Source organism: Micrasema longulum, unplaced genomic scaffold (genome assembly GCF_059751315.1).
Source record: "Micrasema longulum isolate JH-2025_06_02 unplaced genomic scaffold, ASM5975131v1 h1tg002828l, whole genome shotgun sequence".
NCBI classification, from domain to species: domain Eukaryota; kingdom Metazoa; phylum Arthropoda; class Insecta; order Trichoptera; family Brachycentridae; genus Micrasema; species Micrasema longulum.
The window spans coordinates 68,268-83,926 of NW_028279952.1; the positions used below are offsets into that span (position 1 = coordinate 68,268).

Genomic DNA, 15,659 nt, shown 5'->3' on the forward strand with positions numbered 1-15,659 from the left:
TCACGCGTTTACACGGCTCCGGGATACAAAGCACAAAAACAGGAGTGAGCCCCTGTATATGTGCGAACATTGCAATGCCCAATGTGGCTCTCCAAAAGGCCAATGTTGGCAAAACTACCATACAAAAATGACTTATTTAATTATTTCAAATAAATCTAAGAAGTTACAATTGATTATTATTTATTTATTTATAAATTTATTTTCAAAAAAATAATATACATACTTAATAACAGGGAATCTATATAAAACCAATTAATGTAAAATGAAAACGGAGTGTTTTCTATTTATGATAGTCTCCATCTAACATGGCTCAGCCTGTTCTAAGATGGAGATTTTCTATCTTTAGAGCATAAATATTACCTGTTTCATGTACCAATAAGTAAAACATCGTATGTTAAAAATGCTTTTTGTCGTAGGACTTTTTCAATGTACAATACAAAATTTAAAAATATAGATTACACAAACATCACTCTGTCAGATTTAAAATTTACACTAAAAATGTATAATGTAACTTAGTAGACATTATAATAATAAATATGTACATCTCCCCTCCCCTTCTTATCCTCTCTTCAAGCATTTTCGTCCTTATCCCGCCCAATTTACAGTAACTTAATGTTCTTAAAATAAATATTTTAAAAATCTTTGATTATTGAGTACATGAAAATAACATTTTTAAATGTATAAATTGTATGTATTTATTTGATATGTAATATATTTTCTTTACTAACTTTGTATACTATGTGGAAATCTGTTAATGGTTCTGAGTTTATACACTATATCTGTTTGTTTACTAAAGATATGTATACAGAACAGTTGATTTCCCAAATTAAATAAAATAAAATAAAATAAAATAAATAGTCCTATACTAATAAAAAATAACGTAAAAAAGAAAAACTAGAACTACTTAATTAAAAATGCCTAGCTAATCAAATGTAATAAATTAAAAATCATTATTATACAAATATAAAGTATATTTATTTGCCAAGAATACATGTTACTTAAATATAAATAATATAGTACAATATATAATTAAACAAATATTAAGCAATGAAATGTATAAAAATATAAATAATTCACTTAACTTTTTTTTGCACCACAACAGGCCAGGAGGCCCAATTACAGTGGTGAATTACATCACATATATATATGTACCAATTTTAACGGCTAAGACGCTAATAATATATGTACCAATTATATAAAGTACTACCTTTTTTGATTTACATATATTTTTCAAAAAAATCTCTCGCTACACTATTTATATGTGCAGTTATTTTAATTTTAAAATTTGTTTTACTCTTTGAGTCTTTTGTATTTGGCAATAAATCATTAAATATTTTTGGAGCAATTACATACATTGTATTGCTTTTTACCAAAAGCGGTTGATACAAATGGGACAATACAGTTAATTTGTGTTGCTGAACGAGTGTTTATATTTTGTTGGGTTCTTTTGACCCCACTAACTTACTTAGTATTTTCATAATAATGACACTTTTAAGAAATCCTTCACAAAACAATAAATTTTACAAAAATAGGCCGGGCTCAGGGTAAATTCTATGTGTATTCGGCCGGTGATCAAAGTGTTAATTCTAATTTTAAAACACTTGGTCATGCTCTTACGTTTGCGATTTTTCCTGATATCTTCAATATATTCAAATCAACATTGTCTTGATTATTATAAGTAATCGCCTTTCAGTTCGGAAGTTTTTTTTATGTTTAAACCCTAAATTTGCTTGTCACATAACTACTGTTTTCATCAATTTTTGCATTTACGGTAGTATAAAAGCTGGATGAATCCAAACGATGTTATTAGTTTCTTTTGAGAAGTTGAATCAACTGTTCAAGATGAAGTTAGCTCTGATTTACTTGATCATCGCAAGCGTGGTAGCTCTTGGCCTGGTAATATAATATATATTATTTAATAATTTGTCAGTAAATTTTTCACTAAAAAAGTATATTTTTTATGCTCAATTAATATCGTAAATTTATTGGTGTTTTTTTTTAATAAACAATAAATATTTCAATTTTGGGGGCGTTAAAACGAAATGTAAATAACCCAGTATTAAAATTATTTATATTTTTTATTCAATTATAACATATTTACATATTTATTTTGGCAATTTATATTTAATTATTCAAATTTCTTTAAAGAGTCTTTATTCAATAAAATACACACACTATTACAATATTGGTACATTATAAAAAGAAAACAAAATATTTAAACATATTTTGTTCCGATAAACTATTAAAAAATAGTTTGTCATACATTAGTTTTAATTAAAAATAAAATAAAAGAATACAGACATAATTTTGTATATTTATAAAATAATAAAGATATATTATTTTGTTTTTGATGCTTTAAAAAGTTAAAAATATTATAAAGAATATAGAAAAGAAAAAAACTCAACAAAACTCAACAAAACGAGATAAAATGTTTTAAAATAAAATAAATTAAAATAGGAAAATAGAGAAAAATAATGCAATAAAATCAAAGAATATACATTTACATGAATATATTTAAACAAAGTAAAATATAAATATAGATTTATAAATAGTGTCTGCTCATGAATGTAATAAAAAACAAGATAAAAAATAAAACAAAGTAAATCGAAAATTTCAATTCATGTAGAAAAAGTGAAAATAATTTAAGATTGCCTTTTAAAATTATGTTTTAAAAATGTAGATAAAATAAAAAAGAAATAAAATAAAAATAAAATAAAATAACATGAATTGATTATTAATATTAAAGGGATTGATTATTAACTTTGTGGTCAAACATTTTAATAAATGTTATTAAATATTTACTACCACTTACCGACTTTTCTATGTCTACCGGTTTCGAGACGTACCCGTCTCTTCGTCAGGACACCAATTAAACCAACATGCTTATTTTTTGTTTTTGCTGGTGAGTCATCTAAACTGCCTTACTAAGTATAGTTTCCCTGTTCTAAGTCAGCAAATAATGTATTTTTAAAGTTTTTTTGGTCATAAATATCATTTACTTAAATAATTTTTTCTTACCCATATTGATAGTTTTTCGAACTTAAAGTTAAGATATACGTGTATGAAATTATTTATAAATGAGACACGTATATACAGTATTATTACTAGACCACTGATAAGAATATGTTTATGTGTGCCCTATTTTCAGATATAAAAATAAATAATAAGTATAGCACAAATGGATATTGAAAGCTGAAAATTGGAAAAATTGTGCCAGAGCAGGGTTTAAACCTTGATCTTACAGTTCATGAAATCGCCACACTTGCAGCGGGATTATAACGCGGGACCACAACACAAAACAATGAAATATATTTAAAAAAATAATATTCCTCAGTATTTATACTGTGCCTTTCAAAGTCACTATCTTCAGATATAAAACTCTTACGTCACCGTTTTTTCCAATCCTCGAAACATTTCTAGAACGCACTTTTAGTTATGGCCTCCAGTTCCGTCAGTGATTCGGTCTTTAACTCTATGGTTGCGAAATGTCGTCCTTTCATTTCCTCTTCATCTTCGGGATAAGAAATAAGTAACATAGGGCCAAGTCCGATAAATACGCCGTCGCAAGGTCGTCAGAGCGGTCTGGTTTTAAAAAACCCGTGAGACGTGAGCGGGCGAGTAATCATTTCTGCTCTGGAATAATCCTGAAAATTCGCCTATCAAACCAACACTTCACTCCTCCTACCAGGTTATCTTTAAAACCAACTACGCGTCAAGAATGCCAAAAAGCTGACAGATTTATTATAAACCAAAGCGTCAAATAAGAAAAAAAAATCTTATGCAATGACGTATTTGAATTTTTAATGTAACTTCGAACATCAATTAAATATAGTTATGCAGAAAGCATCCGGCCATTAAAAAGTGAAACGAGATAATATCACCTTTGTAAAAAGAGCGAATAATTAAATTTATACACCAGTTAAATTGATTGTTTAACAATTAAAACATTCGTTTTTTTATATAAAAACCAAAATCTAATTATGTATTTGACCAGTTTTAATGATTTCTGAAACTTTTGTATTGTTTAGTTTTGTTGGCCTCGTGGTGTAATGGTCAGCGCGTTAGCCAGCCATGCAAGAGGTCTCGGGTTCGATTCCTGACATGGTTGATATGAAATATTGACTTAAAGGTTTGCTTTCACACTACAATATTTCATAGTCCCTGGGCTGGTACCTGAAGCGTAAGACTGATCATCTTACCTTTATGTAACAAAAATGATCAAAATACGCTGCAATTGGTGTTTCGATGCAGTGCCCTATGCACCATTATGTGCGGAAAGACAATGACGATGATGAATGATTACTAAAATACAGTGAGATTTTTCTAGTGCTGTGGGTGTTTTCTGCAAATTAGGAATGCCGTTTTTGTGATCCAAACTATTTTTCGGAAGTTAAATATAGCATATAATATAACAATACGAGATATAGTCTTTTGTCTACAAACATTTGGACAAACTTAAATATTTTAGTAAATATTACAGTTTTTCTGTATGAAAACGGTCTAGCTTTTTAAAACAAAACATAGAATTGACCTTACTGCACCCGATAACACCAATATCTATTTTTTTTCAAAATTGTGTACTGGCTGCTTTCTACATAACTACGTACAATTTGGATAAGTTCTCCAGGGGGTATGATCCAGTATTTGTCTACAAACATCTGGATTGATTCTAATTTGATTCTATAGTACGTGATTTGTTCGCCTTGCATAGCTAAATGGCAAACAGCATAAATGGCATTGCAGGTTTAAGTTGTGAAACTCTAATTTTATTTATTTATTTGACGGACTTATGCAGTCCATTTTTTCACTGGTAAATACAATTTTTTTTAATAAATACAGGCACTTAAAAAAAAAATTACTACCTCAAGACAAGATCCGGTCTATCTTAGTGATTTTTTAAATCTATAAAGACTTACATCAAAAAAATCCAGATCTTGTCTCGTGTTTACAATACGACACAATCGGGACATTGGTGCATGCAAGCCATAGTTTGTGCTGTGTTGATCGAGGAACAGCACATTATTATTTCGCAACCGGATCGTAACATTGAATGCCACTTGTTCCAGTAACGATGGTACATCAATTAAACCATTCAGTAAATTGAACATAAATAAGGAAAAAAAGTATATGAACCCATTAAAATTATTTAAGAATGTATTAATTTGTGATGCGAATGTACCAAGATTTAACTATCTGGAATACAACCTTCCACGATAAATTACAACAGTGCTACTAAAAGTGAACTTATTGATAAATACTCAATATATTTAAAATATTCTTTCCAATATACTCGAACATACAAAATGATACGTCAATCCTCAAACCACTGTAAAAACGTAAAAAATAAATAAAATTGAGCGGAAATTTCATACTCATTATAAAACAGACTCAATACAGTCGAAAACAGTCGAAATAACACAGACCAAAATAGATACAAAGTCGTCGGAACAATAGGCTTCTTTCCCCCCTCCGGAACTACACATGAACCGGACCATCTTCTAGGAATTTAGCAAACAACATGTGTTTGCACATGTGCAATACTGCGACAGTGACTAGTGACTACCCAAAATCTACGAAAGCTACCCTTCGGATATTTTTATCTGTTATGTTATCCATAGTGTTGAAGTGCTACATCTGTTTAGTTTTTTCTTGTTTATTTTTTAGCACGAACACTTTACAAATTCACTATTATGCTCGATGTTTGTTTTTGTAAATTTATTGATAATTTTAAGTTGCCAGAATTTCACTTGTCCATGCACTTTATAGCTGCAAGACGATTAGTAATCTGGCTTCAATAGGTAAATGTAAATAGGGGCTAGATTTCTTATTGTCTATGCGCTCTGTAGCTGCAAGACGTGCTGTAATCTAGCTCCTGTATATCATAATTGGAGACGAAGAACTAGAATCCCAACCACCCATGCGCTCTGTAGCTGCAAGACGTGGTGGGATATTTATTTATTGTACAGGTCCCTTGAGGTGATTTTCATAAAAACGGCGATAAATAAATTATCCAAATATATATAATGTTATTTCTACGTTTTTGTAGACTTGAGATTTTTAACATTGACTTCATTTCTCCGTAAGTGTAGTCTCCCCTCTCGAGGCCAATCATCCATGCTACTTTTTAATATAGTATAATATATATTGGCTTAAATATAGTTACTTTTATGGGTAATATATAACATTGAACGCACTGTAGTTTAATAACGCGAATCACAGTGCAAACATATGGTTATGGTTAAGTTATTTGCTCATTTAAAACTAGAATGAATGTTTTTTTTTATTACAGAGCCAAACCGCAATCCAGAAGGTAGCGTTATCCGTCGTCCGCTTCAAGTGTCGTTTGAGTACAGGAGCCGACCTCGCTCTGCTCACCAAAGTCCGCGCTGGAGACTTCACAGTGAACGATCCCAAGGTGAAGGCTTACTCTCTGTGCGTGTACAAGTCCCTGAAAATCGCCACAGCAGATGGGAAGATCGACAAGGCGACCGCCCTGAAGCTCATTCCTCCCAAGACCGACCCAGCCAAGTTCACTGCGGCCGTAGACAAGTGTGATCTCCAGATTGGACTCACCGTGGAGGACAGATTCTGGAAGCGTCTAGTGTGTTACGACAAGGAATATCCAGGAGACATTTTTGCTCTGTAAACCGCACAATCATCCTAGGGCCCTGATTACAATGGTTTTACATTTTACATATTTACAACCAAAACAAATATTTGCAACCTCTTATATAGCTTCTGTACAACTACAAAAACTTTATGCCAATAAAACAATCTGAAATACCATAAATACAGATTTTTTATTTACATTGCCTGTCAGGGACTGTGTAAGGTTATAGCGATATTTTTACTGGGATAATTAGAATTGAATTGCTTCAAGAGATTGCTCTCTACGTGAAGTTGATAAAATGGAAAAATATGTTGTCACTGATAATACATTTTTTTTGGATAGTGTTTTTTGTGTTTTTCATTTAATGTAGACCTGAAACTACGAAAACTTCTTGTCAAGAATTATGTAAGGAGTGTCTTAATTCCAATCATTAGAATTACTCCACTAACACATTCCATAAAGGACAGCCGCAGAAGCAAAGAAGAAAAAACAAACCGATTGTTAAGTAAATAACAGCATTTATCGATACTATTCCTGGCCGATTACCTTTCGTTCCCATCCTTCCTTTGATCCATCCTTATGGTACCTACCTAACATCAAGATAGAAGATATTCAAAATTAGAAGTTTCGGATTTAGAACAAAAACAAAACAACATTTTTGACTTGACATAAAATCGGATAAAAAGTGGTTGGAATCGTCGCGCGTCGTGAAAAACATTATTATATTTTATAGTTCATTTTGTCATCCAGTTCCAGAAATTGAAGAACATTCAAATCATATTAAAGGTATGTATCCATTCCATGTTCCTATCCTTTATCAAATATTTCCCTATCACAAAACTGAATGAAATTCGATTTTCATTTACAGTCCGCCTTTTCGTTAACACTGATGATCTTAAACATCCCCTACACCACCACCATAGAAACAGTTTTATTAAAGCCACCTTTCCAATTGAATCCTCATAACAGTGGAGAGGGGAACTATGGCAACAGGACCTTAGAGCAAGATCATGGATAGATCCGTATGGGGGTATCCAAGGAGGTAAACATCACTCTACTCTCTATGGATCGCCTTCAACAGACTAAGGGTGGGTGTTCCATGACCAAAAAAATCTAGGAAGTTAGGGATATCTCTCTGGTGATGATATCTTGTGTGATTGCGGTACAACCCAGGTCGACAGCCAGCTACTTAAATGCCCGCTCATGGGAGAAGGCCGCACTTTTGGGGACTTAAGTGTGGCAAATGACAAGGCAATATCTATCGCTGTATGTTGGAGTGGCAGGATATGATCTAGGTGGACACGTTAAGAAAGTAAATTGTCTTAATGTATGGCTGCAAGACATGGTGCCTATTTGAAAGAAATGAAAAGAGACTAGAGGCCTTTGAGATGTGGTCCTATAGAATAATTCTGGGAATCCCCTAAAGAGTTTATAGAATTGAATGGAAAAGCGCCTGTTTAAGACACTCAGTACGTCTTGAGGGTCTCCTACTTGAAGTGAAGATATCTGTGAGAACTAACAACAAGGAGTGTTCTCACCGAGAAGATATAAGCTGCAGGTCAATAAAGACCTAAAGAGACAGACCGGAGTAGCAAAGGAGTCGCAAAGCTTTGTTGCTAACTAATCCAACCAAGATAATTGAAAACAGACAAACAGATTGTTTTCATGTTTGTCGGTATGGACAAGCATTTTAAAAACGTCAAAATGGAATAAATCTAAATAATAAATGCCATCAACAATGTTTTGAGTGAGTTTAAATGTTTGTAGACAGGCAGGATTTTCTCCTAAGGGAGTTATGTAGATCTAAAGTTGTTGTCAACGGAGAAGGAAAACATTTTAATGAAGGACTATGGAAGACTAGGCATTAACAGGGCTTATGACATGTCACTAGCTGGTTTAAGTGGCCATGTTACACACTGTGTAACATTCACTATTCTACCTCAGTTTAAATATCCACATTTTCTCAACTCTTCCATCTGCTGACTTTTGTAAAGTAAAAGAGCTGAAACCATTATAACGTGGGTGAGATTCATCCGGCTGAACCATTTCACCTACTAGGTAACACCTGAAAACAAATTCTCAATTTTAGGGCTACTTAAACCAGCCAATGACAGGTCATAAGCCCTGTTAATACCCAGACTTCCATATTTCCTTCTCAAAAACATTTTCCCCATCGGTTACAACAATTTCAAACATTTATTATACTTGCGTAAAGCTTCTTCTGTTCACTGATTCTGCAGTATAGCTAAAAAGGTATTTGGCAATAACGTCAAAAACATCATGTACCTATATTTAGAGCGGGATTGTACGATTCTAATGATAAACTATCAATGTATTCAAAACAACCATTAAAGTTATAGTTATCTGATTTAAAATGAACACATCCAAAACAATATGTTTCTTTATTGGACCATACCGTGTGTGTTCGATTTGTGCCGACGTTTTCACGAACAAATCCAACGCCCGCGGTATCATCCAAAAAAGAAACATATTAATAACAGCGACCGTCAAAACCTTCGCACCTACATACAAAACAGATAGCAGTTGGCATGACGTCATTTTGACGTCACGCGTTATGACCGCCGAGTGCGCTTCTAATAAAAAAGTTTGGCGCTAAAACGCCATACGTATTGTTTGTCTCGCGGGGCGTGAAACGTCTCGTTTTCGGATGATTTAAAATATGCATGTTTTAAACAACACAAAAAACACCAAAAAATCACTAACGTTACCATAGTGCTTTTTTACTAATTAAAAACAAAAATAGATCAAAGACCCTTGTGGATACTTAGTGAATAATTTGATATTTTATGAATGTGATTAAAATTATCAGTTATTTGTAGCATTTTGCATTTCAAATTGTATTTATATCAACATAAAATTCATCTTGAATTATTCCGTATTTAAGTATTAATTACAAATTAACTTCGTTTGAATTATTCCAAATTTAGGTATTCATTATTCATTTTCTCCTGTAAATGCTTGGCTTCACCTTTCTGCAATTCAAGAGAGATATCCCTCTCCGAAAAAAAATAGTAACAGTTTATCATTGCAGACTTTTGACTGTTTTTTTCGTAATTAAAAAGTATGTTATCAGATTTTTCAGCAGACAGATTTTTCTTTGCCTTTTAAAAAAAAACTTAAATTATAAAAAATAAAACTTTTTATTCACGATGTAAATTGTACATTGGCGGGCTTGCTGCCGAATGGTAATTCCTTCCAAACAACAAAAGTTTTATACATAGGTATTTAATTTAAGTTACAAAACATGTAGCAATTGCACAGGAATCTTCAATCCGAGTCATTTAAAAAAACACATTTCGTTATCCAAGTGACTTGCTCTTAAAAGAATTCAGAGTGCTGAATATTATTCAACAGTATATATTGAGAACGGTAGTGGTTACACACATAAATAGAGACATTTACCCAAGCGTCAACCACAACCATAATACAAGATACTCTAATAGGGATCTGATACTAAGTGAAGGGGTCAACACTGTTCTGGCATCGAGACAACACTATTACGTAGGCAAAAAGGTCCATAACCTTTTGCCAGAATCGTGGAAAGATGGGAGTGTTGTCAAGTTACGGAAGGTGTTGACCTCGCTCTTTCATGACATTGGTCGTAGGGAGTCAGAGAAGTTGATGCATGCCACGGAAAAAAAAAATATTTATAGATGACAACCATGAAGTTTCGCATAAATAAATTGTCTATGTTTTTATAAATGTATGTATGTGTATGCGCATGGGTGTATGTACGTGTGTGTGTATGTACATGTGTATATATGTGTATATATATATATATATATATATATATGTGTGTATATATATGTGTATGTCTGTATGTATATGAATCGAAATGTGTATCCGAATAAGTTTATATTTTGTTTGTCTGTGCTCTATATAAATTTGTCTACTGTTATAATATATTAAAATGTAATTGCCTAGGTTGGAACTGGGTATATACCCTTGTTAGCTGGGCAAAGTGAACATGGAATTGTATTTTGATAAAGAGTTGGAATAAATAAATAAAAAATAAAAACCGTATTTGTATATAAATTACCTTAAATCAATACTATTTCGCAATGAGGAAAAAGAATAAGGAAGAAAGTGGAAAGGAAGACAGGGGACAAATAAATATTTATGATGGATATAAAATTATGTTTTGGTTAAAAAAATACAGGTTTTTTATTTCTTTTTCGTACAGATATCAAGTTCAACCTTTTACAGGCTCCAACAGATATTAGAATAATAATAAAAATAATCATGGTTTTTTAACATAAATTATAATTTGTTTATCTACTACATTCATACTTGGGTAATAGATTTCTCTGGATTATTTCTAGTCTGCCTAGCTAGGTACTACCTGTTTTAAGGCAGACATTTTTATGCAAAAATTAACAATTACATGACTACCTACTAGTTAATTTATTATTATTATTATCTTTATATATATATAATTCCTCTGTACGTGTGATGTCACCGTACTCCTCTTAAACGGCTAAACCAATTTACGTGCGGTTTTTAGAGAAATATAGATCTTTGCGCTGTGCGTGTTCGTACCTCATTTTTTTTATTTCGAAGTATTACTACAGATTTTTTTACTATCACTAACGATCAAACAACCAGTCCTTAGCCAATCGGCGCAGGATAACGAGGTATTGCACACTTTTTTTGGTTTGCTTTGGGCAACAGCAAATCACACAATGACGAAACGAAAATATTAAAATGTTAAACTCAATGTCAAATGTCACTTAGTATATAGTTTATCGAAAATTGTGTTTTTGCTAAATCAGCTAATAGCAGGCAAGCCAATGTTCGGGCAGGACAACGTCTGTCGGGTCCGCTAGTAGAGTTATACAATTTTTTTGTCAAAATTCTCGAACGGTAGAGTCATTACATGCTGAAAAAATGAATTAGCTATTTTCGTATTAAAAAATCTACGTTTCGATATTAAATATGTATATTTTGCTATATTTATTTATTTATTTATACTTTTGAATTGTTTGTATTTTTTTTTATGCAGAATAATGTTCCCTCGCTGGGGTGTCCCGTGCCGAGGGAAACATTTTACAAAATGTGAAACATGCCTAAGAATAGCTATTTAACAAAGGTTACATAACAATATAAAAAACGTAATTAATCCAATGAACCTAATTTTCATTAACATAATAAACAATAAAAAACTAAAATAATCATGAAAAACATAACCAATATATATAGACCAATAGAGCAAATTTCATAAACAGTACACACATTTTACCTATTTGGCTTGATCTGCCATCTGACTACCAATAAATCTAATATAATATTATAGATAACACTGCATTGAAATAAACATAAAACATAAATAGCAGACATGCAACAATAATTCCGTGTTCAAATAGACTACTGTTTTGGTGGGGTGTCCATCTCAAGGCAGTTTTTAGGACCCAAATTAAAAAAACCATTTTTAAACAAATAAATTGAATTTTTGTTTAATTGTATTAAATTTTAAATCAAGAGTTAGAGTGTTGTAAATTTTGGGAGCAAGGTACATGCGACTCCTCCGACCAAACAATATTGTCATTTTAGGTGGCACACATAGTTGTCTCTTTTTTTATCGTGTTTAATAGATTGTGTTGTATTCACTGCCACCATTTTTATGTGTATGAACGAAAAGTGCCCTAGCGTACAGTTGCCTGACGTCCAGAACTCCTACTCGTTCAAACACCTTCGTTGTGGGTGTTCTGATAGAGACCCCAAGCAGAGCCTTTAGTACATACTGTCTTAAGCTCACACCGGTGCACAAACTTTATCCTAATATAGGTATCGCTCCACCAACATCAGAAGAAATGTAGCAGCGGACACAAAGAGACACAAACGGACCCATGACCCAAGACACCCGCTTTACGACCATTAAATGGCTCCTCCGAGGCTAGGATCGAGACACAAACAGGCTCATGACCCTAGACACCACCTTTACGACCATCAAATGGCTCTTCCGAGGCTGGGATCGAGAAGAAGTTTCCTCAAAGTCACAACTGACTTGGAGACTACAGCAAAAAACGCAGAGATGATCTGTAGAGAGAGGAACTCGGCGATAGGCTCTTGATAATGCCATCCAAAAGCACAAACACCGCCCACAACTTGGACTTCAGTACTTTTTAGTCTATTGAGAACCTACATGGTAAGTTCTCAAACGACTAAGGGTAGGGGTGTCTAGATGCAAATACAATCAACGGAGGGGGAGTTTTCTGGAGGGAGATGACATGAACTGCGATTGTGGAGAGGTGCAGGATGGTCCTCATCTGCTGCGGTGTCAACAAATGCAGTCAACTTGTGATGATAATGATTTGAGGATGGCCACTGACACGGCGATATCTATCGCTGCACACTGGAGTAGCAAGGTCTAAAGTCCAAACCTGATAAGTAAATAAGTAATTACATACTGTTGCGCTATTTGCAAGGTATGCATGGCATTTTTGCTGGCTCCACTCCATGCAATTATTCCGTAATCTATAATGGTTTGACACATTGAATAGTGTACTTGATTCAAAGTTTTTTTGACCAGAATGTTTCTTGCGGTGTTAAATAAATGAACAAGTTTTTAATTTTTTTCTGAAACATTATCTATATGAATTGTTCTGTCCAGGGTACAATCTATTTCGATTCCTTGATATCTTATATTTTTTTTAAAAATTATAAAGTTACATGTGCATTTGTCACTATCCAGATCAGTTTTATTGCATTTTTGTATCATTAATTTATCACACTTAGGTGGTTCTTTTTTTGTTATACTAATATTAATGAATTGATGGATGGCTGATTTAAGTCCTAATGAGGAACTTTGGTAAATATAAGCCCTGTGGCCCTGTAGATGCCTAGACTTTATATTACCTTTTATTAAATGTGCTTCATCTCTGTTGTAATATGTTTATATAAACAGCTCCCTAGGGAGTTGAATCCAGTCCTTGTCTACAAAAATTTGAACAAACTCAAAATATTGTTGATAAATCCACCTGGTCCATGAAGAAGTACAGAAATTGAAAAAATAAAATTTTCAGGCGTTGCCTAGTATGTAGGTGAAATAATTCAATCAGATGAATCTCACCCGCATAAATAAAGGTTTCAGCTCTTTAACTTCACAAACATCAACAGATAGATATTCTAATATGGGCAGAATGGTGAATGTTACACAGTGTGTAAAGTGGCCACTTAAACCAGCCATTGACAGGTCATAAGCCCTGTTTCTGCCTAGACTTCTATATTACCTTCTCTTAAATGTTCTTCATCTCTGCTGTAATATTTTAATATAAATAGCTCTCCAGGGAGTTAAATCCAGCTCTTTCTCTACAAAAATTTGGACAAAATCAAAATATTGTTGAAATATTTACTCGTTAAAAATAAAAGAAACACATTATTCTAAAACGTCATACCTCATAATATACGCAAGAACTGTTTGTTTTTTTAACGCAATGAGAAACGTTTTTATAAATTTATATAAAATAAGTGTTTGTTTGTAATATTACATACATAACTTTTTCTGACTAAAATATATATTTTTTTTAACGAAGGTTTGGGATCAGTCCTACGTGCTTCAGCTTCCAGTCCAGAAATAATGGAATATTGCAGTTTAAACTATTTTTAAAATCAATATTCCACGTCTATCCTGCCGAGAGTCGAACTCAGAACTTCAAGAATGGCAGGCAAAGACACCAACCACTACGCTACGAGGCGGACTTACCTCTTGAATTCACTTCTTGAGAGTAGCAATCGTGTCGAAAACTAATATTCAACAGACCGCAAAAACGATGACACTTAACACATGCCCAAATGTTAGTCATGCCCAACGCGTATTTAGTCGTTCTTCGACTGCTGGCGCAGCGTGACGTTAGACATCTGAACAAAAATGCATGCTTGTGTCATGAAAACGTGTAAAAACCTTTTGTATAAACATATTACAATTGAGATGAAGAGCATTTTAGAGAAGTTAATATTCAAGTCTAGGCATCTACAGGGCTTATGACCTGTCATTGGCTGGTTTATGCGGCCACTTTACACACTGTGTAACATTTCGCATTCAGCCCATATTTGAACCTCTATGTTCCTCTATCTCTTTCATTTGTTGCTTTTTGTGAAGTTAAATGGCTGAAACCTTTATACATACGGGTGAGATTCATCTAATTGAATTATTTCACTTACATACTGGGCAGCGCTTGAAAATTTTATTATTTCAATTACTATACTTCTTCATAGACAGGTGGATTTATGAACAATATTTTGAGTTTGTCCAAATTTTTGTAGACAAGGACTAGATTCAACTTTTGGATCATCATTGCAAAAAGGATTGTTTAATTTTTCATTGGTAAATATTTGTTGATGAGTGATTAACAAAGATTAAAATAATTAACACTCAAATACACATTTTTTCACTATTATTTTTAGAAAATGGGAATCAAGTTGGGGTAGAGTGGGTTCGAACCACGGACTTTTGATCCGTGGGTCTGAGACACTAACGTAAGGACCACAACCCAATTCAAATGATTTTTTGTAAACGTCAAACTATGCCTAGCGGCGCAATGCCGAAGCTCTTCTTAGTAATAGTGATGCACTGATAGAAATACGTTTTTAAAATACAATAAATGAGATTTAATATTATCATTTCGTTTATAAAAATCCTGAGAAAAGATAAAAATGTGTCGAAATTAAAAAAAATTAAGGAAAGAACCTGATTGGGATCCCCCAAAAACGAATGTTGATTGTGAACGTTTTAATACAAACTTTTTTATTTACCAAAAATTTATTTATTTAAATCTTCAAGTATATAAAATAAGTACTTTGGAAGACTGCTAAAAACAATATTTTCTAGCCAACCAAAAACCAGACTGATCAAAAAAAGAGATTGGTAAAAAAATTGTCCAAAAAAACCGTGAATATATATCAAAAGATACATATATATTATGTTTAAATAATTTTTTTAAAAAACCTAATTAATTAAAAATAACACCTTTTTTTTATTTGGAAACAAGACTTACACAAATTAATATTAATGTATATATTTTGTAAATAC

The 15,659-nt window shown here is 32.6% G+C and overlaps 1 protein-coding gene across 1 annotated transcript; it reads left to right on the top strand.

The window, feature by feature from the left end:
* The first annotated feature begins 1,815 nt into the window (after positions 1–1,815).
* On the top strand, positions 1,816–6,669 carry LOC148271514 (B2 protein-like). The gene is made up of 2 exons (XM_088241308.1): positions 1,816–1,896; positions 6,290–6,669. Exons 1-2 carry the CDS (start codon positions 1,843–1,845, stop codon positions 6,644–6,646), a joined length of 411 nt encoding a protein of 136 aa, XP_088097434.1. The 5' UTR covers positions 1,816–1,842; the 3' UTR covers positions 6,647–6,669.
* Positions 6,670–15,659: the final 8,990 nt, after the last annotated feature.